At 47.0% G+C, this 22,787-nt stretch overlaps 1 protein-coding gene across 2 annotated transcripts in view; it reads right to left on the minus strand.

Moving 5' to 3' along the window:
* RFTN1 (raftlin, lipid raft linker 1) overlaps nt 1-22,787 on the minus strand; it is a 273,063-nt gene that overhangs the window by 108,772 nt on the left and 141,504 nt on the right. For both annotated transcript variants that reach the window (XM_016191112.2, XM_060180858.1), the window contains exon 4: nt 14,928-15,036. In XM_016191112.2, coding sequence (XP_016046598.1) covers nt 14,928-15,036 — 109 coding nt within the window. The remainder of the gene's footprint in view (nt 1-14,927; nt 15,037-22,787) is intronic.

Below are 22,787 nucleotides of genomic sequence, written 5' to 3' on the forward strand. Positions count from 1 at the left end.
CTTGAGCTGTAAACTAAGGATTTGTACACTCTTCCAAATTAGTTATCTTTAATCAATGGTGTTTTGTTTGTTTGTTCACCACTCCAGGATGACTTTTTTTTTTTCTTTTAAAGATACAGAGAGGCAGAAAGAGTGAGAACACAGCGCCCGTCCAAGTATCTTCCACGTGGTGGAGGTTGTGCTTGAACTTGGCAAAAGAGTGTACTACCCAAGTGAGCTATTTCACTAGCCTGCCTGCTCCAGGCTGACTTTTTTTTTTTTTTTTTTTTTTTTTCAGAAAGAAAAGGACAAAGAGAAAGACATCATAGCTTCCTCTTACCTGGTGGGGACTGGACTTGAACCTGGGTCACACACATAGCAGACACTGGTGAATTCTCTTGATGGCCCCCAAATAGACTTTTTAATGAACAATTCTTTAGATCCATGCAGAAGTTAATGCTTGAAATTTGGACCAAATGAGCTGGATGGGGGAGGGGGGAAACTGTCTTAATGTGAAATGAAGAAGCATGCACAACTCAGGAGAGAGTTCCAAGTGGAAGCTTCATTCCGGGATTTCAAAAGTGCCACATTCCCAGCAACGTTGGGGAAAGTCAGTACGATGAGCTGAAACCTGTACTCCACTCCCAAGATTCATTTGATGCTAAGAAAGATACTGCAGACAAAGGCCAAGGCCACACCTTACCTGCTGAGCTCTCTCTCCAATTCCAGAGAGTTCAATTGTAATTAAAATGCGAAAGGTCAGAAAGAAAGCACAAAATAAACCTTGGACTGAGTCTGGTGTATTGCACCAAAGCAAAGGGCTCTGGGGAAGGAGGGCAGGGAGGGTGCTGGAAGTCAGAGTGTTTTGCCAAGAGCTATCATGGGGACATGAGGAACTGGACCCAGGTACCAACCACTGTACATTAAATCATTAACAACTCCCCCTCAATAAAACATTAAAAGAAAAAAAAGTAACTTAAATAAATAGTGTTTATACATTTAAAAATGTAAAAAGTGAGCAGGATGAAATGTTTTTCTGCTAAGCACAGTTTTATTTTTGTAAGATTCCCTAAAATTTAGCATCCAAATTGGGCTGTGAGACAAGTGTAAAATATACACTAGATTTATTTTTCTTTAAAGTTGGTTTATTAATAAAGAAGAAAATACGCCATTACATGGTGAAAAGATACCATGTAAATATCTTATAGCAAATAAAAATAAAGTTAATTTCAAAATTGTTTCAATTTTTCAGACATGGCCACTGGAACTTTTAAATTTACACTGAGGGCTCAAATCAAATTTTTACTCGACAGTGCTGCTAAGGAATAAAATGTCAGTTTTGATTGACAACTGAAGGACAGAGAAAAGAATGAGAAACCAAAGCTGGAAAAACCAATATATATGAAGATCTGATCAGCAGTGTTGGCAGGAACCTGGGGTAGCGGTGTGGGTGTGAGGACTAAAATTCGGAGACTCTAAGGAGCCAGTACTTCTTTTAAGAGACAGTGGTCAGATAAAGTGGGACTGACACAGGACCTAGAGCAAACACTATCTGCAATTCCCCAGCTGTCAACAAACCCAGTGACCTAGTTTTTGCTGACTATGTGTTGGAAGATTGTTTTGTTGCTATTAAAGAAGCAAGAATGACAGAGGCACTGAACGAACATCTTTCTGGGATGGCAAAAGAGAGAGGGGATTTTTAAATTGCCCTGTTCCAAACCTCCCTTCTCTAGAACATTTGGTTACATGGCTACACAGGACATCTGCCTACAAAGCTTAGTTTTAGTGGAATCAAGGCCATATGAGAAAGGGTCTGATTTGTGCAACACCCTGGCAATTCTACACAGCTGGAAAGAGTCAGTTTAGAAACCATGGGAAAAGGAGAGGTGACTTAGCTTCCTGTCCCCCCACCCCCACCTGTGATGGCTCGAGTTGGGTGGGCTGTCCATCCGTTCTGGTAGATGTGGTACATTTCTCTAGGGGGTGCATGCACCATGATATAAACGATATAAACAGGCATTTGCAGAAGAGAAAGTTCTGAACTTCTATGTGAGAACTGCCTGCCAGGGGGTGTAAGCAAGTCTCCCTTTTGAGGCACACACCTCCCTTTTCCAAGGAACATCCTAGAAGGGGCACATGTGACGGGGTGCTGGACTAGCTAGAAAAAAACTCAGCCCCTTTGGTTCACATCCAGCCAAAAAGAAGCACAGCTGTGAGCAGTGAGCATGGCTCAGAGGCAGTGGGAGTCAGACAGTGATGGCTATGCCAACGTGTCCACTGCACAGCTTCTTCTGGGACCTATTCCAATGACTGGAAGGAAGGCATGTCTCAGGTTGTCCTATGGAAGCTGCCATCCATCTACCCATCATTTGCCTCCAGAACTCACAGAAGGACCCACTGCCAACCCCAAAGTGGTCTCCAGCAAAGCGAAGTGAAGTTTGCCAAACATGGGTACCCAGGAGAACTAGCCCACCCATGGTGCCAAGGCAGTGTTAAGCCCAAACATAACTTCTTCTTAGAACAGAGGGGGGAAGAGGGGGAAGAGGGGGTTCATTCACGGGCACCTCTGGCCACCTTTCTCCCGTTCACTTCCTGTTTCTTCTGTGGGCTTTTCTGTTTGTTCCATCAGACTCTCTGTGCTCCCCGATTCCTCAGATTTGGGGCTATTTCTCTGCAGAGACTCCAGTGGAAAGCAGGCCTGACAGCCTACACTCTGTTCGGTGCACATCTAAATGCCATTTTTAGGAGCTGCAAGCTAATTATTTATTCTGACTTCCATTTTCTTCTTATTACTATCTTTTCACATAATATGTGCTTTGAATACTAAAAAAAAAAATCACACAGAATGGCAGTATTTTACATGGGTGAGTTCTAATCTCCTTATCAGATATTAAGATTCTGTTGCAGGCAGATGCAGTAACTCACTTGAATAACACAATGCTTTGCCATGTGTATAGGCAAGTTCGAGCCCTAGTCTCATCATATTAAAAGACGCTTTGGTGCTGTGGGCTCTTCTACTCTCTCTTTGCCTCTCTGCCTTTTCTGTCTCTGTTTTAAAAAAATTCAGTTGCTTAATAAAAAAATAACATCAAGGAGAACAATGAAGATAATTCAGCAAGGTCACACACACACACCCACACACCCAAACTGGCTTAAAATTAAAAGTTAGAAAAACAGCCCAGGAATTGCACTGGAACACACTCAAGTTCAATGGGATGAAAGGCAGTGTTTGGTTGCTTGTTTTGTTTTGTTTTGTTTTAATTATAACTCAGAAACACTCAGGGTCAGGCCTTGTGAAAATATGTACTGGGAGTGGAGAGGCTACCAAAAACAGCTTCCACGGAAGTGGCCAGTGACCTCAGGGTCACACTAGCCATGGCCATTTCTGCATTTTGGACTCTATGGCGCTGACTTAAACAGTCCCTCCTCACTGAAATCCCTCCTTTCCTCAGCTTCAACCCCTCTGGCCCCCACACTCCTAGGCCCCTCTAGCAAGGTGCCATCCACCTCTCTTCCTCTGCCCAGCACTAAGTGCAGGACTTCCTCGGGGCTCAGTGGTATGCCTTCTTCCTCTGCCCCTCAGCAACTCCATCCATGAAGTTGGGGAGCTAAGAGCTTTCATGCCTGTGGCCCTGAGGTCCCAGATACAATGCCTGGTGCCACCACATACCAGAGTTGAGTGGTGCTCTGGTCTCTTTCTCTTATTAAAATAAATGTATCTCTAATAAAGAAGACATAATGATTTTCTTTTTAAAGGACTTCACTCAATCAAACAGACCCATTCTGAAAGATTTATGTACATCTATGTCCATAGCAGCACAATTTGTAATAGTCAAAACCTGGAAGCAACCCAGGTGTCCAACAACAGATGAGTGGTTGAGCAAGTTGTGGTCTAGATACACAATGGAATACTACTCAGCTATTAAAAATAGTGAGTTCACCATTTTCAGCCCATCTTGGACGGAGCATGAAAAAATCATGTTAAGTGAAATCAGTCAGAAACAGAAGGATGAATATGGGATGATCTCCCTCTCAGGCAGAAGTTGAAAAACAAGATCAGAAGAGAAAACACAAGTAGAACCTGAACTGGAGTTGGTGTAGTGCACCAAAATAAAAGGCTGGGGTGGGGGCGGGGGTAGAGTACAGGTCCTGGAAAAGGATGACAGAGGACCTAGTGGGGGTTGTGTTGTTATGTGGAAAACTGAGAAATGTTATGCATATACAAACTATTGTATTTACTGCTAAATGAAAAACATTAATCCCCCAATAAAGGGGATAAATGGTGATTTCACCATTTTCAGCCCATCTTGGATGGAGCTTGAAGGAATCATGTTAAGTGAAATAAGCCAGAAACAGAAAGACGAATATGGGATGATCTCACTCACAGGCAGATGTTGAAAAACAAGAACAAAAGAGAAAACACTAAACAGAACTTGGACTGGAGTTGGTGTATTGCACCAAGTGAAAGACTCTGGGGTGGAGGTGGTAGGGGGAGGGGAGAGTTCAGGTCCTGGATCATGATGGCAGAGGAGGACCTAGTGTGGGTTGTACTGCTGTGTGGAAAACTGGGAAATGTTATGCATGTACAAACTATTGTATTTACTGTCAACTGGAAACATTAATCCCCCAATAAGGAAATGAAAAGAAAAGAGAAGAGAAAGACTTCACTCATGACTGTCAGCATTTACCAGAAGGTAAATCCAGCCCAGCCCTTGGACTTGAGCTCCTGAGACACAGAAGCCAAGGTCTGCTCCAGTCTTCCTACTGTCAACAGAGGCCCCATTCATCCAGGGGCGCCAGCCAACCCAGCCTTGTCCCCTCCCACTGACCGTCATCCAGCCCATGAGCCACCCTGGGGACCTGGCTGCACAGGTCTTAAGCTCACCCACCACAGCGAGTGAGCAGGGCCACCTGAGCTAAGCTCTACTCTGACCGTTTTCCAAGAGTCACTCAACCGTGTCTTAGCTGCATTCACCCTTGCTCCTCTGTCCAGTGCCGCTCCTACCTGCAGCTCTACAGATCTTGCCAAAATGAACATTTGCTGCCATTTCTCCTTAGGGCCTTCCAGTGGCTTCCCACCGGATTCAGGCTAAAGATACAAGTCCTGAGCCTGGCTAGTGGACCCAGCACTTACAAGCATGGATAACTGTCCTGTCTCTGTGCAGGACCCTCAACACCATTCTCTGTCCAGTCACAGTGGCTTTCTTCCTAACCCTCCAACGAAAGGCATGCTTCCTCCCACCTCCTGGCCCTTGTTCATGAGCTTCTAGTCCCCACCACAGCCATGACCCAGTGGGTCTGGGTATTGGATTTAGGAGGGGAAGACAATGAAAACATTCTCTCATTTGTGGGGCTGGGAGACTGCTTAGCCGGTGAAGTGCACACCTTGTCATGTATGAGGCTCTGCGTTCAACCCCTGTCACAAGGGAGGTCCATGGACAGCATCAACAGAGTTCTATGGATGGCAGAGTAGTGTTTTGGTATTTATCTTCTGTTGATTCTCTCTCTCTCTCTCTCTCTCTCTCTCTCTCAACCCCTCCAGAATCCAGGATCTCACACAAAACAAAGTGTTTGCGGTATATGGAGTTCTGGTAGTGGGAACTGTGTGAAGCTGTACCTCTCTTATCCTATGGTTTTGTCAATGTTTCCTTTTTATAAATAAAAACTTTCTTAAAAAGTGTTTGCTTTGTCCAGTAAACTATTTCCTGACCTCAGACATTCATCGTTTTTTTTTGTTTTTCGTTTTTTTTTCCACTGACTTACTTAAGCTGAAAAAGCCAAGAGGCTTCACAGTCAGAAAATAAGGGCATCACAGCGTCTTCAAAACAAAATGAATCAAACAGCAGCCACTCAAACAACAGAGGATCAAAGATATGACTCCAGGCACAGGGAAGGGAAGCCTTTCACCATAACCGTCCTTTCACTGAGTCGGTGTTTTGCACTAGTTAGATAGACTCTGCTCTCCACTTGCAGAATCGAAGATCCAAATACCCAGCAATCAGCCAGAAAGTAAGTGATGAGCCTCTCATAACACCACCCGCAAAGTCTCAGACTCCAGGGGAGCTGGGATTATCTGTTTCACTGAAAAAAAAAAAAAAAAAACAACCCCTCAGGGCTTCTGAGCCTGTGCCACCCCCACAGGACAAGGTAGGAGGGAGTCCCTGCCCCGCCCCCGTCTCAGTTGCTTCCTCTGTAAAGGTCCCTATGCCCCATGCATGAAACACACTTCTGTGTAGACCTAGACCTTGTAGGTTCGCCTGTCCATCATGAACAGCAGTGGCTCTAGGGCAGCTGTTGACACAGCCCCCAGTATAGCACACCCGTCACCATGTGAGGACCTGGGTTCAAGGCCCTAGTCCCACTTGCAGGGGTGGGGTGGGGATTTCATGAGTGACAGAGAAGTTCTGGAGGTGTCTCTCCTCTCTGCTTTTCTCTCCTTCTATCTCTCTGTTTCTCTTACCATCTATCAAAAAAAAAAAAAATGAAAAAGGACAAATAAAAAATTGGCCACTGGGAATGGTGGAGCTGTGCAGGCCCCAGTGATAACTGTGACAAAAGAAAAGACAAAAAAGAAAAAGCAGTGAATCTAAGGAAGAACCCAGAGCTGAGGGTCTTCAGGCACAGACCCCCAAGTCTCTTCAGAACAATGGCAGAGGGCATGCCTTTCTCTGCAGGCGCCAAGGCCTAGAGCCCCAGCATGCACACAGGGCAAGGGTAGAAGGTGCCCCAAAACCTGGGCCCACAGACCAGACACAGAGACCCACCCCTCCGCCCCCCATCGGCGACCTCCCTGACAAGCAGTGGGCCTGTGATCGTGAACTTGGGCTCAAGGTCATACAGGCTGGGCTCACATCCACTCTTGCCTCCAAGGGTTGTAACTGGACCAACTTCAAAGCTTTTCCTTTTTTTTTTTCTTTCTCTTTCTCTCTATTTTGTTTTGATAGGACAGAAAGAAATTGAGAGGGGAGGAGGATAATATAAAAAAGGAGAGGGAAAGATACTTGCAGACGTGCTTCACTGCTGGTGAAGTGTCCCTCCTGCAGGTAGGGAGTGGGGGATCAAACTCGGGTCCTTAGGCATGTGCCTAGCCTGGTCCCCCTCCCCTGCTTCTTACAGCAAAGCCTGCTTACGTCCCAGGAGCTCACTGAAGATCTGTTGTGTCTAACGACCTTCTCCCTTTGTCCTCCTATACTCTAGCCAAACAGGGCTTATGTTCTTCTCAACCTCGAGCTTTCACGTCCAGCTCCTGTCTACACTAAGAACACCACCGCCGACATTGCCCCTTCATCTTCCCAAGAGTGCTGAGGCCGAGGAGCCAGGTGGTAGCACACCTGGTTGTGCGCACATAGGATAATGCTCGAGGATCCAGGTCCAAGCCCCTGGCCCCCACCTGCAGAGCGGAAACTGGACAAATGGTGAAGCAGTGCTGCAGGTGTTTCGTTTCTTTTCTTTCCTTTTTTTTTTTTTTTTGCCTCCAGGTCTATTGCTGGGGTTCGGTGCCTGCACCACAAATCCACTGCTCCTGGAGGGCATTTTTTCCCTTTTGTTACCCTGGTTATTTTATCACTGTTGTGGTTATTATTATTGTTGTTATTGATGTCATTGTTGTTGGATAGGACAGAGAGAAATGGAGAGAGGAGGGGAAGACAGAGAGAGGGGGAGAGAAAGACAGACACCTGCAGACCTGCTTCACCACCTGTGAAGCGACTCCCCTGCAGGTGGGGAGCCGGGGGCTCCAACCAGGATCCTTATTACGCCAGTCCTTGCGCTTTGTGCCACGTGCGCTTAACCCGCTGCACTACCGCTACCACCCGACCCCCTAGGTGTCTTTCTTTTTAAAAAGTATTTTATTTATTTATTCATTTTGGATAAAGACAGAGAGAACTTGAGAAGGAAGGATAAACAGAGTAGAAGAGGAAGAAAGAGAAATAGACACCTGTAGCCCGACCCCACTGCTTCTGAAGCTTCCTCCTTGAAGGTGGGGACGAGGGGGCTTGAACTTGGGCCCTTGAGCACTGTATCACTTAGCTCAACCAGGTATGTCACCACCTGACCCCGGTTTCTCTCTTCCTCTCTTCCTGTCTCCCCTTCCTTATCCATTTCTCTTTGTCCTCACCCAAAATAAAGAAAATACTTAAAAAGAGTGCTGAGCTCACTTTTCAAGCCCTCATTCTATACCCCATTACTACCTGTCCACCAAGCCCCACCTGCTGCTCCCTATAGCAGGACTGGTTGAGGATCCCTCCCTGGGCAGTCCCAACCCCTAGTTAAGACCCTGCCATCAAGAAGGGAGACAGCACTGCTGACACGCCCTCTTGAGTGAAATATCTGTGAAGCACAGGTCAGGCACTGTGTGCCACGGTTCTAGAAACTTTAACATGGCTTCCAAATGCACAAGCACTTTCTCAAGAAGCTCGGAAGAATTTGCAGTCATTTGAAGATGAACACGCAGGCTCTTAGGGCCTGTTAAACACACAGGGTACGAAGCACAAGGACCCGCTTAAGGATCCCGGCTAGAGCCTCCCCGTCCCCCTGCAGGGGGAGTTGCTTTACAAGCGGTGGAGCAGGTCGGCAGGTGTCTATCTTCCTCTCTCCCTCTCAGTCTTCCCCTCCCTGTCAATTTCTCTCTGTCTTATCTAATTAAAAAAAAAAGGCAAACTGGCCACCAGGAGCAGTAGAGTTGTAGCGCAGGCACTGGGCCGCAGCGATGGGAAGCACACAAAAAAAATGTAGGCTCTTTATTTACCATTACTCTGTCTTCTTTCCAATCCTCTGGGAACTCTGCAGAATAGGAAATTCCAAGCCCCTGCCTCACTCCCACAAATGAAGCAGTCACAGAAGGCTGGGGGGCAGGCAGCAGGAAGGACCTTTGTCCCAGAGGAATCCAAGGAGAGAGGTTTGCTCTCCAAAGCCTTGAAGCTCTCCATCCCTTGAGAATTTGATTCCAGGATTTGGAAAACATATTCTCTGTAAGGCTGCCCATAAATCTGCATTTTAAATGTTCCATGGTCCATCATCCATAATTTACATAAAGGACTGGTTGGATGGAGCACAGCGGGATACAAAAATGAAAAACAAAATGCAGTAGCCCACATTTAATTTGACCAGAAGAAGTGCTCAGTGAATCCTGAGGCCACAAGGAAAGGAACCATCATCGCTACAGAACTCCTTCTGCTCTCTAAGAAAAATCATGATGGAGGAGAGGGCTGTAAATTATGGCAACTTCAGCTAATTCTACACATCACAAATACAAATGACTTTATTTCTCCTAATTGCGGAAAATAACTAAACCTCCTCTCCCTCCCTCCTTCTGTCCACGCTCTCTATCCAAAGGGCCTGTTAATTTAAAACATTCAATGGGGAAAAGAATTAACAGTACTGGGCCATTGTTCTTCAGGAAAAAAAAAAATCTAATCACATTGAATTTGATTCTTGTATGCAGAGAAAATGAGCTTATCCTGCGTGATGGTAGCATGACAAAATGAGTTAATTACCATCGGAAGACGGATCTACTTATCAGTGGAACAGGGGCCATTATTTCACACAAAATAATGACCCAGATAAAAAGTAATGACTGTAAGCTGTAGCCGCCAGTGGTACAGCTTCATTTTGGCCTAAGTGAGTGGCAATTAACAAGTGTCACCTCTCTGCCCCCCCCCCCACCTTTCTCTAGGAATACATGTGAAATACAAATGGCTATTAGTATACTCTTCCCAGGAAGCACCCATGGTCTTCCACCTGTGTGGTGACAGAGAAATTTACACATGTGGAACATTCTGCCGTCAGTCAGACTAGCTGCTGGTTCTGCAGAAGGACACCTGGCCCCTCTGCTCTCTGGACACAGAGGCGAGGCTTCCTCCATCAGTCATGTCCCACAACAGAAAGGAGGCACAGAGGGAAGGGCCCAGTCCCATCACTTTGTCTCTCCCCTTCTAGTTATCACAACCATCAAGCCTAGAAACTTCACATGGCCCCAGCACTGACAGGTCAGAAATGCTGGCTCCCTCCAAGTCCTCCCTTGACCACCAAGGCCAAGTGGGGGGGAGGGGGCAGCACATGAGTTAACCAAAGTGGGGAACTTCACTTCTCACCGCCGACCACGGCCACAGATGAGAGGAGAGCAGCAGCACAAGTCTGAGGACTATCCGAGCCCAAACTCAAGCTGCCCAGGCTGTTTCCACCTAATTATTGTCATCTGCTAACCGAGGGGACAGCAGGGGCCAGATGGCACCAGGGGCTTTAGCATGTGTAATTTTCAAAATAGTAAAAACAGAATCCTTATCCAAATGTAGAGCCAGCCAAGTGTTAATGACTAATGTTAACTAGTTATTGAAAAAACCCACCAGATGCTAGTGCTTGTACGTACACACACACACAAGATCAGTGAACACACACACACAAGATCAGTGAACACACACACACACACACACACACACACACACACACACAAAATCAGTGACAGAAAAATAGTCAGGAATAAAAGTCAAATATAGGGGCCTGGGCATTAGCACACCTGGTTGAGCTCATAAAGTGCCATACTCAAGGACCCAGGTTCAAGACCCCAGTCTTCACTTGCAGGGGGAAGCTTCACAAGCAGTGAAGCCGTGCTACAGTTGCCTCTTTCTCTCTCCCCCTCTCCTTTCTCAATTTTCCTCTGTCGATTTATCAAGAAAAATAAAAATAAAGAAAACAAACTTAAATACTTAACTGGCTAATGTTTCTCAATGAGTACATTCACCATGACTCCGAGGTTCTCTGAGTGGACACAAATCAGAACGCTATCTCTGTGGCATGCACAGTGGACACAGTGGACCCGCCACACCACGATCACGTCTAGCTAAGACAAGAGCAGCACTGGAACTGGGTGACAGCTCAGCTGGGAGAGTGTATGCCTCAGCAGGTTAGAGGGGCAGGTTTCCAGCCCTGGAGTCACCAGGGGGCACTGTGGCAGGTCATGGATGGCGGCACTGTGGCAGGTCATGGATGGGGCACTGGGGCAGGTCATGGATGGCGGCACTGTGGCAGGTCATGGATGGCGGCACAGTGCTGTGGCTTCTCTCCTCATTGTCTGTTTCTCCCTTTCACTTCCCCCAGATTCCAAATAAAAAAAGATGGAAAAGGTGCCCAAGGAAGACACTCAGCAGTGGTGTTAAACGTTTGCAAGGTCCCGGCTACATACCCCAGCAACACATTAAAAAAGGGAGGAGGCGCTGGCTCAGTGTGGTAAATGGTCTTCTCAGTATTTACCAGAACTTGTGGGGAGTCGGGCGGTAGTGCAATGGGGTAAGTGCACTTGGTGTGAAGTGCAAGGACTGGCGCAAGGATCCCTGTTGGAGTCCCCGGCTCCTCACCACAGGCGGTGAAGCAGGTCTGCAGGTGTCTGTCTTTCTCTCCCCCTCTCTGTTTTCCCCTCCTCTCTCCATCTCTCTCTGTCCTATCCAACAACGACAATAATAACAACAATAACGATAAACAACAAGGGCAAAAAAAAAAAAATAGCCTCCAGGAGCGGTGGATTTGTGGTGCAGGCAACCAGCCCGAATGATAATCCTGGAGGAAAAAGCAACAACAACAACACCACCAGAACTTGCATGCCTGAGGCTCCAGGTTCAGTATGTGGCGCTAGCACATGCTGAAGTTGAGTGATGCTTTATTTTTCATAAAGATAGACATATAGATCTTTCCAGAAAGAAATAAAGGAAGAAAGTGTCGTATGCTTTACATTGGTTTGTTCTAGCCCCCCCCCCCAAGAGAATTGGATCAGTCCTGTTAATTTCGCGGGCCCGCTTGGCCCTGCCCCAAGTAACCCCGGGAGAGGGTTCCTGAGTTGGAGAGTGCCAGAGTTCCGGAGTTCCTGAGTTAGAGAGTTTCAGGGTTACAGAGTAAGAGAGAGTTCCAGTGTGTCAGAGTTTCAGAGGGTTCTCAAGTACGAGAGTTTCAGAGTGCCAGAGTTGGAGGGTTCCCGAGTTACAGAGTAAGAGAGTGCTTGTGCCGCCGCAAAGAGACAGCCGAGTTCTGTTTGGTGATTAGTTTGTCTTAGTTTGTGAATCGTTGTTCCTGAATAAAGAAATACAGCTTCCCTGCCCAGCCGTTGTCTCCGCGTCTCTGTTACCTGCCCGTGAAGCCAGCCCGCCCGGCTAGAGCTTCCGAAATTTTAACAACAAATGGCGCCCACGTGGACCTGACCTGCGCATCTCTCAGATAAGTAAAGACAATTTGGCTACCTATGCACTATGGCCTTCTCTTCTGCTTGTGAAGAGATCTCCAAAGGCCTCTGCTCTTTCTTCACGAGACTGTTTTGCTGTTTCTGGAACATTTATCTCTGGACCACTCTGTGGTTTCCACTCGCTCGGGCTAACTCAGAACAGCCAGCGGGAAGAGCCAGCAGGCGGGAGGCGAGGCGCGGAGCTGCTGTTTCCACCTGGTTAAACAGCCAGCCAGCCGGCTGCGCCCAGACAACCCCGCACACCGCGCCCGCAGCCCCGCAGCACGCAGGAGCCCGACGCCAGCACACAAAAGCCCCAGGAGCCGAATGCCAACATGCTGGAGCCCTATGCCAACACACAAGAGCCCGAGGCCAACATGCAAGAGCCCGAGGCCAGCCCACAGGAGCCGGCTCTCCACCGCGTGACGCAGGGCACTGGACGTGTGATCCCTCCACGCTGCTCAGCCACTGCAAACAGGGCAGCAGACATGGCAGGGCCATGGGGCAGGGCCGCGGCGGCCTATTATGGCCGCCACCCCTGGGCACCTAGGCCCACGCCTTCTACAAAGATGGCCTGCCTGCCCTCTTTCTATGAATTCTGGAATGATCCCGGACCTCCCGGACCCCCGGGCTCCCTGCCGAAACTAGGCACACGAGATCTCCAGCCGCCGGTCCGGTGTGAAGACAGACAAGCTGGAGTACGCAGAGACTTGTGCAGAGATCACAACCTGCAATTCCTAGAAGTGGAGCTGCTTGGGAATGGAGCTGCGCGGGAAGCCACCTCCGGATGGTGAACCCCCCCCCCAACAACAACTAAGACAGTACAGATTTAAATTCGTGTTTAAAATGACATGTCTTCGTAACAAAGGTTTCTCTCCTTGTGTATTAATGACCATGTTTATGTGTATGTTTAAAGTTTGGTAAACAGTAGCTTTAAGGCTAAATTCTTACTAGTCAAAGTTAAATGAAAAAGGTTTTCAATGTAATTCTCATAAAGATAAAATTAACTTACATTTAAAGTCTAAGGTAAAAATTAGTTAACAATCAATATATTTTAACTAGGTTGGTCTAAACAAAAGGTTAAATAGACTTGTTGATATGTAAAACACTACCTTCTCTATTAGAAATGGTAGATCACACAATGGCTATGCTAATTATTCTCATGCCTGAGGTTTCCTCTCCGGCCCACACCTAGGGTGTGTCTCCATCTTGAATGGGTGTAACAAAAGGTTAAAAGACGGTTGTTGATATGTAAAAGTCTCAAATTCCTTCTCTATTAGAAACGTTGGATCGTACAGTAGATATGCTAATAACAAGTTTTGTTTCATAGTAAGTAAATTGCAGCCAGCTGCCTTTGGGACTCTAGGCCGTTCCCCACCCCCATGCAAATGCCCATCGAAAAAAGTACGTCCCCCAGAGGCAAGAAATGTTTTTTTTAAGCTGATAAAGTTTAGCCCACAGAGGCAGATATGGCCCCCTCAGGCCTTCCCTTGGCAACATGCTGGTTTTTGTTATATATGTTTCTGTTCACCCCACACCCTTGATACTATAGTCATTTAGTTATAAAGAAAAGGGGGAATTGTCGTATGCTTTACATTGGTTTGTTCTAGCCCCCCCCCCAAGAGAATTGGATCAGTCCTGTTAATTTCGCGGGCCTGCTTGGCCCCGTCCCAAGTAACCCCGGGAGAGGGTTCCTGAGTTGGAGAGTGCCAGAGTTCCGGAGTTCCTGAGTTAGAGAGTTTCAGGGTTACAGAGTAAGAGAGAGTTCCAGTGTGTCAGAGTTTCAGAGGGTTCTCAAGTACGAGAGTTTCAGAGTGCCAGAGTTGGAGGGTTCCCGAGTTACAGAGTAAGAGAGTGCTTGTGCCGCCGCAAAGAGACAGCCGAGTTCTGTTTGGTGATTAGTTTGTCTTAGTTTGTGAATCGCTGTTCCTGAATAAAGAAATACAGCTTCCCTGCCCAGCCGTTGTCTCCGCGTCTCTGTTACCCGCCGTGAAGCAAGCCAGGCCGGCAAGAGCCTCCGAAATTTTAACAACAAGAAAGGGAGAAAAGAGAGAGAGAGAAAGGCAGGCAGGCAGGCAGATAGGAAGGAAGGAAAGAAGGAAAAAGAGAGAGAGAGAGGAAGAGAGAGAGAGAGAGAGAAGACAACAGTAACACTGAGCAGATTCCTTGCACAGATGTTTTTCTGTCTATCCTGAGATAGACGCCTGGTAGAGCACACATGTTAGCACACACAAAGGCCGTTTCAGCCTCCAATTCCCACCTACAGAGAGGGTCCTTCACCAGTGGTGGAACAGTCAGTAATACAGGGGCCTCTCCTTCTCTCTCTACCTCCCTCCCTCTCTCTGTGATCTATGAAAAAGAACTAGAAGAAAAAGAGAAAAGAAGAAAGGAAAGGAAAGGAAAAGAAAAGAAAAGAAAAGAAAGGGAAAGGAAGGGAAAGGAAGGAGAAATGGGTGCTTGGAGTGGTAGAGTCATCACACAGACAGACACTGAGCCCCAGTGATAAGTATTGTGGCAAAAATAAGGAAGAGGACGCAGGGTCCCACCTGTCTGGGATGCTGGGACTGAGAAGCAACCCACTTTGTCCGGAGTCAATCCTGGCCTGAGTGATCCGTGAAAGGGGCTGTCCAGAGCCCCAGGCGAGACTCTGTATCAGCTCCAGCCGGCCTGTGGGGTGTGGTGACCTGAAGCAGCCCCCAGGCCCCTGAATCGGGGAAGTGCTGTGCAAAACTTGTCCACTCACCTTCTTAACAAACTCGGGGATGAGTTTTTGGTCAGTCAGGTGATCCAAGGAAGAACAGCTGTCTAATTCCAAGACATAGCCTTCACTCTGAAGTTCATTTTTCTGAGATCTGAAGAGAGAAGAAACCCACACCACACAAAGGTATTAATATTTTGCACAACATGTAAAAAAGAATCATTAGGTGTTTAATGACAACCTCAAACTTTGTCTTAGAAATAAGTGCTCAAAAGGCATTGCTAAAAAATAACGTATGGTAAAAAAAAAAAACTCAAATAGGGGGTCGGGCGGTGGCGCAGTGGGTTAAGCGCATGTGGCGCAAAGCGCAGGAACCGGTGTAAGGATCCCGGTTCGAGCCCCCGGCTCCCCACCTGCAGGGGAGTCGCTTCACAGGCGGTGAAGCAGGTCTGCAGGTGTCTATCTTTCTCTCCTCCTCTCTGTCTTCCCCTCCTCTCTCCATTTCTCTCTGTCCTATCCAACAATGAATTGCATCAACAAGGGCAATAATAATAACCACAACGAAGCTACAACAAGGGCAACAAAAGGGGGAAAAAAATGGCCTCCAGGAGCGGTGGATTCATGGTGCAGGCACCGAGCCCAGCAATAACCCTGGAGGAGGAAAAAAAAAAAAAAAACTCAAATAGCAGTAGACCTACGTCAGAATAAGACCTTCAAGACACAGCACTGAGTAAAACACATCGTTAGAGAATGATTGAGTTTTCTACAAAATGGTTTATACATTAAGCAACACACACACACACACACACACACACACACACACACACTGTATATTCCCCATGGATCGAATCACATAAAAAGAGCATCATCAAACCAATATGACACATTGGGGGGGGGCATGAGTAGGGTCAGCATGGGACCTAGGAGTAGGGGGTGGTGATCCAAAGTGACTTTAGCTGTATTTTTTTTCACTTTTTTTTTCCGAAGAGAATAAATTCTTACATCACTTAGAAAATTAAACCTCTTTGTTATTTTAATTTGTTTTTAATGGTTTTCAGTGGAGAGAGAGAAACCAGAGCCCCGGTCTGACATCTTGGACTGTGTCAGAGACTGAACCCAGCACCACACACATGCAGGGCTGCTTCTACCACTGAGCCCCCCACCCCCAGCCACCCCACAGCCCCAGCCCAGCCCACATGAGCAAGTCTTTTAAAGGGTGGTCACTCTCCACATAAACAAACAGGGCAGAAGCTGCGGAAAAACGCAAGATGCATCTGAAAGGCTGTAAGATGAGATGCAGTGGTGAGGGACAGCTCAGCTGCTTGACCACACACTTGGGGGCTGAGGACCTGGGTCTGAGTCCTGAGCTTCTGCAGAGGACCACCATGTCAAGGGGAGCTTCATGAAAGCAGAGCAGCCTGCCTGCCTGCCTCCCTTCCTCCCCTCCCTTTCTCTAGGGCGGGAGTGTTGGTGGGCCTGCCCGGAGTGGTGGAATCATGCCAGAGTCCCTGCCAGGGCCTGTGAGCTGCGGTGGCCAGAAATCTCTTCCTATGGGCACATTAACACTTGAGACTCATGCATCCCACACCAAATGTTTCTAAGCGTCTATTTTCAATCATGTCTCAAATGAATTTCAAAGACTCATATATTATTAGAGACAATTTATGCTACCATTGACCATCTGGGTCTGATTTACATGCAATTCAAAAGTAGAAAAAGGAAAGAGAAATCGATTTGGTTCTCTCCCCAGGTGCGTTGTGCAACTTCGACTGGGTGAGCGCATGTTCATCACGTGTTTTGATTTCATTTTTCTTTCTGACATATCTTTTTCAGGAGGAGGATCTGAGACACCCCTCTTTCCCCGCTCCCCCCCTTTTTTTTTTCTGGCATCTCCAAGGACTGAACCTAGGGTCTTGAACATGTGATAGACAAATGAGTTGCCTCCCCAGGCTGATTCTTTTATTCTTTGTTTTATACAGTAAGGAGAGAAAGAGAAACAGAGAAAGGAGGAGTGAGAGAAAGGAAGACACCATGCAACATTCACTCACCACCCACGGTGCTCCCTCCCTCCCCTCCCCACCTCAGTGCTGCCTACAGTGTCCCACCGCACAGACACTAAGGCTTCCAGCCAGGGCCTCAGTCGGGGTGAGAGAGGTGTAAGGCACGCGCTCTAGTGGGCGGCCTAACTCCCAAGGACACTTCTAAGAACGAATAAACTGATTCCAAACTGGTCAAACTGGAACAACAAACTACATCCAAATGTCTAAAGCAACTCTGAACCCAAGTCTTCTCACCTCAAAGTTTCATCAGAGACTAGACTCATACTCTCATTTTCCTCCAAGTTAAAGATGGAACTTTGAATGAGAGCAATTAAAAAGAGAGAAATTTTTTTCAGAGTTAACCCAATTACCAAATAATGTGATGATAACAGTAACTATCCATTGTCTTTTTGAACCCTGAGACAGCAGGAACCTCACATCCCCACTATAGAGCCTATATTTCCCCCAGTCCTGGAACCCTTGGATAGGGCCCACTTTCCCGCATGCCTCTCCCAATCCATATCAAATAATATTGCATCGGCCGATCGCAACCTAATCAATGCAATGATTGCCACCTCAACATGCTTCAGCTCACACTGTGTCCAGAGACTTCACGTGTGGAATGACAACCCTTCAGCTTCATTACTCGGGTGAGACCTTTCCTTTCATAGTATTCTCTAATTACATCCCAGGTGGATCACTTTCTAACAAAGTCCCCAAACCTAGATATACACCAGGTTCTGTGAGAGAGAGCTTATGTTCACACGTATCCATAAACTACTGCAAAATATATACCTGAAAGCAGAAGTACACTAGAGTTTGCAGTGAGTACCCCCCTAACACTTCCTCTCCACTATTCCAACCTTTGGGTCCATGATTGCTCAACAATTTGTTTGGCTTCGTATGTTAACTCTCTTTTCAGCCACCAGGTTCCAGATGCCATCAGGATGCCAGCCAGGCTTCCTTGGACTGAAGACCCCACCAATGTGTCCTGGAGCTCTGCTTCCCCAGAGACCCACCCTACTAGGGAAAGAGAGAGGCAGACTGGGAGTATGGACCGACCAATCAACGTCCATGTTCAGCGGGGAAGCAATTACAGAAGCCAGACCTTCTACCTTCTGCAACCCACAATGACCCTGGGTCCGTGCTCCCAGAGGGATAGAGAATAGGAAAGCTATCAGGGGAGGGGGTGGGATATGGAGATTGGGTGGTGGGAATTGTGTGGAGTTGTACACCTCCTACCCTATGGTTTTGTTAATTAATCCTTTCTTAAATAAAAAATAAATTAAAAAAAAAGAGAGAGAATTTGGTCAAGACATCGTCCTATACAGACAACACAGATAAGGATGGGGGTTGCTCTGAGATATGATAGAGAATGAAGTCAGATGAAACAAGGTTATTTATCAATACCCACTGAGATTTTAAATAATTAGGCTGAGAAATAGTAATCTTGTTAAGTAAACCAGCACTGTAAGTCCTTCTGTAAAACGCCCATAAGATGAACGGAGGGAGAGGTGGAAGCCACCCCCGCACCCCTAACAGCATGATTGTTACCATGAGATCTAGTAACAACTGTTTTGATTTCTGGAACAAGAATTTCTTTAATAAAAGGAACTTTGCGGCAGTCAGGCGGTAGCGCAGCGGGTTAAGTACAGGTGGTGCAAAGTTAAGGATCCTGGTTCGAGCACCCGGCTCCCCACCTGCAGCAGGAGAGTCACTTCACAAGCGGTGAAGCAGGTCTGCAGGTGTCTGTCTTTCTCTCCCCGCCTCTGTCTATTTCTCTCTGTCCTATCCAACAATGACGATATCAATAACAACTACAACAATAGAGCAACAAGGGCAACAAAAGGGAATAAATAAAATAAAAAAATAGTTTAAAAACAAATTTTTTAAAAAATCTAAAAAGAAAAAGGAACTTTGGTTCATGCCATCAATAATTAACCCAGTTACATCTGGACTGAAAGATACACACAAAAGCAGCATTTTTTTTAAGGTTCCATGAGTTAAGAAAAACAGCAAAACAAAAACAAAGGGAGCAGTGGTACACTCAGTTAAGCTCACATAACACCATGTGCAAGGAAGGTTCTGGGTTCGAGACCCGCTCCCCAACTGCAGGCAGAAAGCCTCATGAGTGGTAAAGTAGGTCTGCAGTTATCTCTCTCTCTATCTTCTCTCCCATCTCAATTGCTCTTTGCCTGTCAAATAAAATAAAGAAGGAAGGAAGGAAGGAAGGAAGGAAGGAAGGAAGGAAGGAAGGAAGGGAGCTGCTAGGAGTCATGGATTCATAGTGCAGGCACTGAGCCCCAACAATAACCCTGATGGCAATAAATAAATAAGTAAATAAGTAAATAAGTGAAAGAAATCACATGTCAGTCCAGTCTCCTGGAAAAGCAATCCAACACACATGGGGGGGGAGCAGAGAGGTCTGCCTTCACATTGAGGAATTAATTGACTACACCATCCGGAATGCAAAGACTGCGGCACTGAGGAATGGCAGAAGAAGGGAGAGAGGAGAAAGCAGGAAAGGGGAAGGAGGTAAGCACAGAAATTTAACCCCTGAGTCCTGGAGTCAGCCCTGCATGAGGGTGCCTCCCCGAGGCAGTGGTTTGTCATCCTCTTCCCCCCCCCTTGTAAGAAACACCATCAAATCTACAAAGCAAAGCTCTGCCCAGGGGGCTGCCTGGTGGGGGGGTGAAGGTGGGGGGGTGTACATTCTGAACTTCTCAGCACTGGCAAAAGGGGGTCAGTAACATGAGTGTTGTGTTTGCTTCAAAATGATCTCCACCTCCTGGAGTTACTGCCTTTGCGCAGTGGGGAGGGGGGCTGTGACTTGCTTCTACCAACAGAATAAAGTAATTGAATGGGATTTCACTCTCATGATTACACTGTAGGAACCTATCTTGGCAGACTGGCGTTAAGAGATGTCCCTGGTTTGTTCTGAAGAAACTTGTGTCATGGGGCCAGGTAGTGGTGCACCTGGTTAAATTCGCATGGTTTCATGCACAAAGGAACCAGGTTCAAGCCTCTGGTCCCCACCTGCAGGGAAAAAGCTTCACAGGTGGTAAAGCAGTGCTGCAGGTGTCTCTCCCTCCCTCTCAATTTCTCTCTGTTCTATCAAATAAAAAATAAAGTTAAAAAAATTGGGGGACCAGGAGGTAGCTCACCAGGTAAAGTGCACATAGTTAAGTGCACAAGGACCCACGCAGAGATCCTGGTTCAAGACCCCGTCTCCCCACCTGCAGGGGGTTTGCTTTACCAGGGGTGAAGTGGGTCTGCAGGTGTCTTTCTCTCCCCCTCAATTTCTCTCTGTCCTAGCCAATAAAATAGAGGGAAAAAAGACCTATAAGAACAGTGGATTTGTGGTGCTAGCACTGAGTCCCAGCTCTAACCCGGGAGAGGAAAGAAGGAAGGAAGGAAGGAAGGAAGGAAGGAAGGAAGGAAGGAAGGAAGGAAGGAAGGAAGGGGTCGGGTGGTAGCACAGCGGGTTAAGCGCACATGGCACAAAGCGCAAGGGCCGGCGTAAGGATCCCGGTTCGAGCCCCCGGCTCCCCACCTGCAGGGGAAGTCGCTTCACAGGCGGTGAAGCAGGTCTGCAGGTGTCTGTCTTTCTCTCCCCCTCTCTGTCTTCCCCTCCTCTCTCCATTTCTCTCTGTCCTATCCAACAATGACAACATCAAGAACAACAACAATAACTACAACAAGGGCAACAAAAGGGAATATAGAAAGAAAGAAAGAAAGAAAGAAAGAAAGAAAGAAAGAAAGAAAGAAAGAAAGAAAGTCAGCTTATGTTGTGAGAAGACAATGTAGTAAGGAAAGGTGAACAGTCCCTGGCCAACAGTCATAAGAAACAAGGAAGTGGGCCCTGTGGCTTCAGGAAGGTGAACTCTGTGACTAAGGGGCATGATGGCGGCTCTTCCCAGCCATCATGTCTCATCAGTCTCTGGTGAGACTGCAGCACCAAGCAGCACCTATGCTGCAGCCAGAGCAGCCCACACAGAGGGCCAGACGTGCTCTAGAAACAGAGGTAATAATGCATCCTTGCGAATCTCTAAGAGTGTGGTGACTTGTCAGAGACTGCAGAATACCGATAGTCACTGAGGAGTAAGACCTCGCAGCTCCATGCTCTGACAATGCAGTTCCATGCCCCTGAAGTCAAGGACAACCAGGGGACAGAAAGACAGGCGTCCTCTCAAAGTGTCTGCAGGGGCCACAACATGAGGGGGCAGATAGGCCACAACCAGCCAAGTTCATAGAGGAAGCATTGACCTGATGCTCTTGGTTGAGCAGACGTTTGTCACCCTGCTGTGGGGGAGGAGAAAAACCATTCATGTCTTCCCAAAGGCCATGCCCCTGTGTCATCATGGGAAAACACCAACGTTTCCCTGGATTACAGCCCATGTGGCTTCCTGAAAAGACAACTTGATCTGAGTTCAAGTGATGAGAAATGCTAGGGGCACAATGTGTTTCTGAAGACATAGCATAACTACCAGCAAAAGCCTTCTTTATCTCGCAATCAGCACTATATGCTCTTGAGGTTAAATAAAGCACACGGAGAAAAACACTGCTACTCATCTCTCCATCTCCCTCCATCCCACATACCTTAATTTCCTCTAGATTTATTAATTACAGACTACAGACTCTCGAGCTAATTAGAGCTAGGCCATGCATTCGCCACGGCGTGCCTTTAGATAGTTTGTTTAAACTTCTTGTAGCTGTTAAATGGGAATCCTCTGAATAGTGATTGCTTAGCATTATACTAAAGATTAAATAAGACGAAAGCGTGTAAAGTGATTAAAACAGGGCTTGGCAAGTCCTCTGGGGTCCACAAATACTGACTGCTAGCAGCTGATCCGTCACTGTCACCTACAAACGTGTTCACTGACTTCTTGGCGGTCTTCACAGCTCATCAGCATTCACAGCCATGTGGCGACTACTTGCCAGGTACTAGGCTTTGGCATGTATCAATACACACGATAGACAAAACCTCTGCCCCATGTAGCTGACAATCTTGTGAAGAGGAACAGGCCAAAACAATAAGTGTGCAGACACAGAGCATTTCAGTGGTGGCAAGTGTAAAAGCAGCAAGGCTGAGCAGATGGTATAAAAGGAGTGTACCCTGTAGCAGACTTGCATGCCTGAGGCTCCAGAGCTCACAGGTTCAAGCCCTGCCACCGTGATATATTACAGCTGAACAGTGTTCTGCTTCTCTCTCTCTGTGTGTGTCTCTCTCTCATCAAAATATTTAATTAATTTATTTTTGCTTTTGTTGCCCTTGTTTTTTACTGCTGTTGTGACTGATGTCATCGTTGTTGGCTAGGACAGAGAGAAATGGAGAGAGGAGGGGAAGACAGAGAGGGGGAGAGAAAGACAGACACCTGCAGACCTGCTTCACTGTCTGTGAAGCGACTCCCCTGCAGATGGGGATCCAGGGGTTTGAATCGGGATCCTTATGCTGGTCCTTGAGCTTCGTGCCATGTGCACTTAGCTGGCTGTGCTACCGCCCAACTCCCTAAAATATGTTTAAATAATAGAATGTTTATGAAAAGGAAAGGAAATAAGATAAGGTGTATCAGTAATAAATAGAGAACTTCACAGGTGATTAAGACAGCCTCAGGGAGATGGTGAAACCCTGAAGACCTATAGGAGGTGAGAGACTTGGCCATGCTGGTACCTTCAGTGGGAGCTCAGAGGCAGAGGAAATAGCCTTGCAAAGGCCTTAGCTGAGATCAGGCAGAGAGGCCCTGCAGCTGGAGCTCAGGAAGCAAAGGGCAGAGAAGGTAGAGGAGATGAGGCCAGAGAGGGAGTGGAGAGCTAGATGATGCATACTTTTTTTTTCTGCTTCTAGGCTTAGCTCTGGGGCTCAGTG

Source organism: Erinaceus europaeus, chromosome 21 (assembly GCF_950295315.1).
Source record: "Erinaceus europaeus chromosome 21, mEriEur2.1, whole genome shotgun sequence".
Taxonomy (NCBI): domain Eukaryota; kingdom Metazoa; phylum Chordata; class Mammalia; order Eulipotyphla; family Erinaceidae; genus Erinaceus; species Erinaceus europaeus.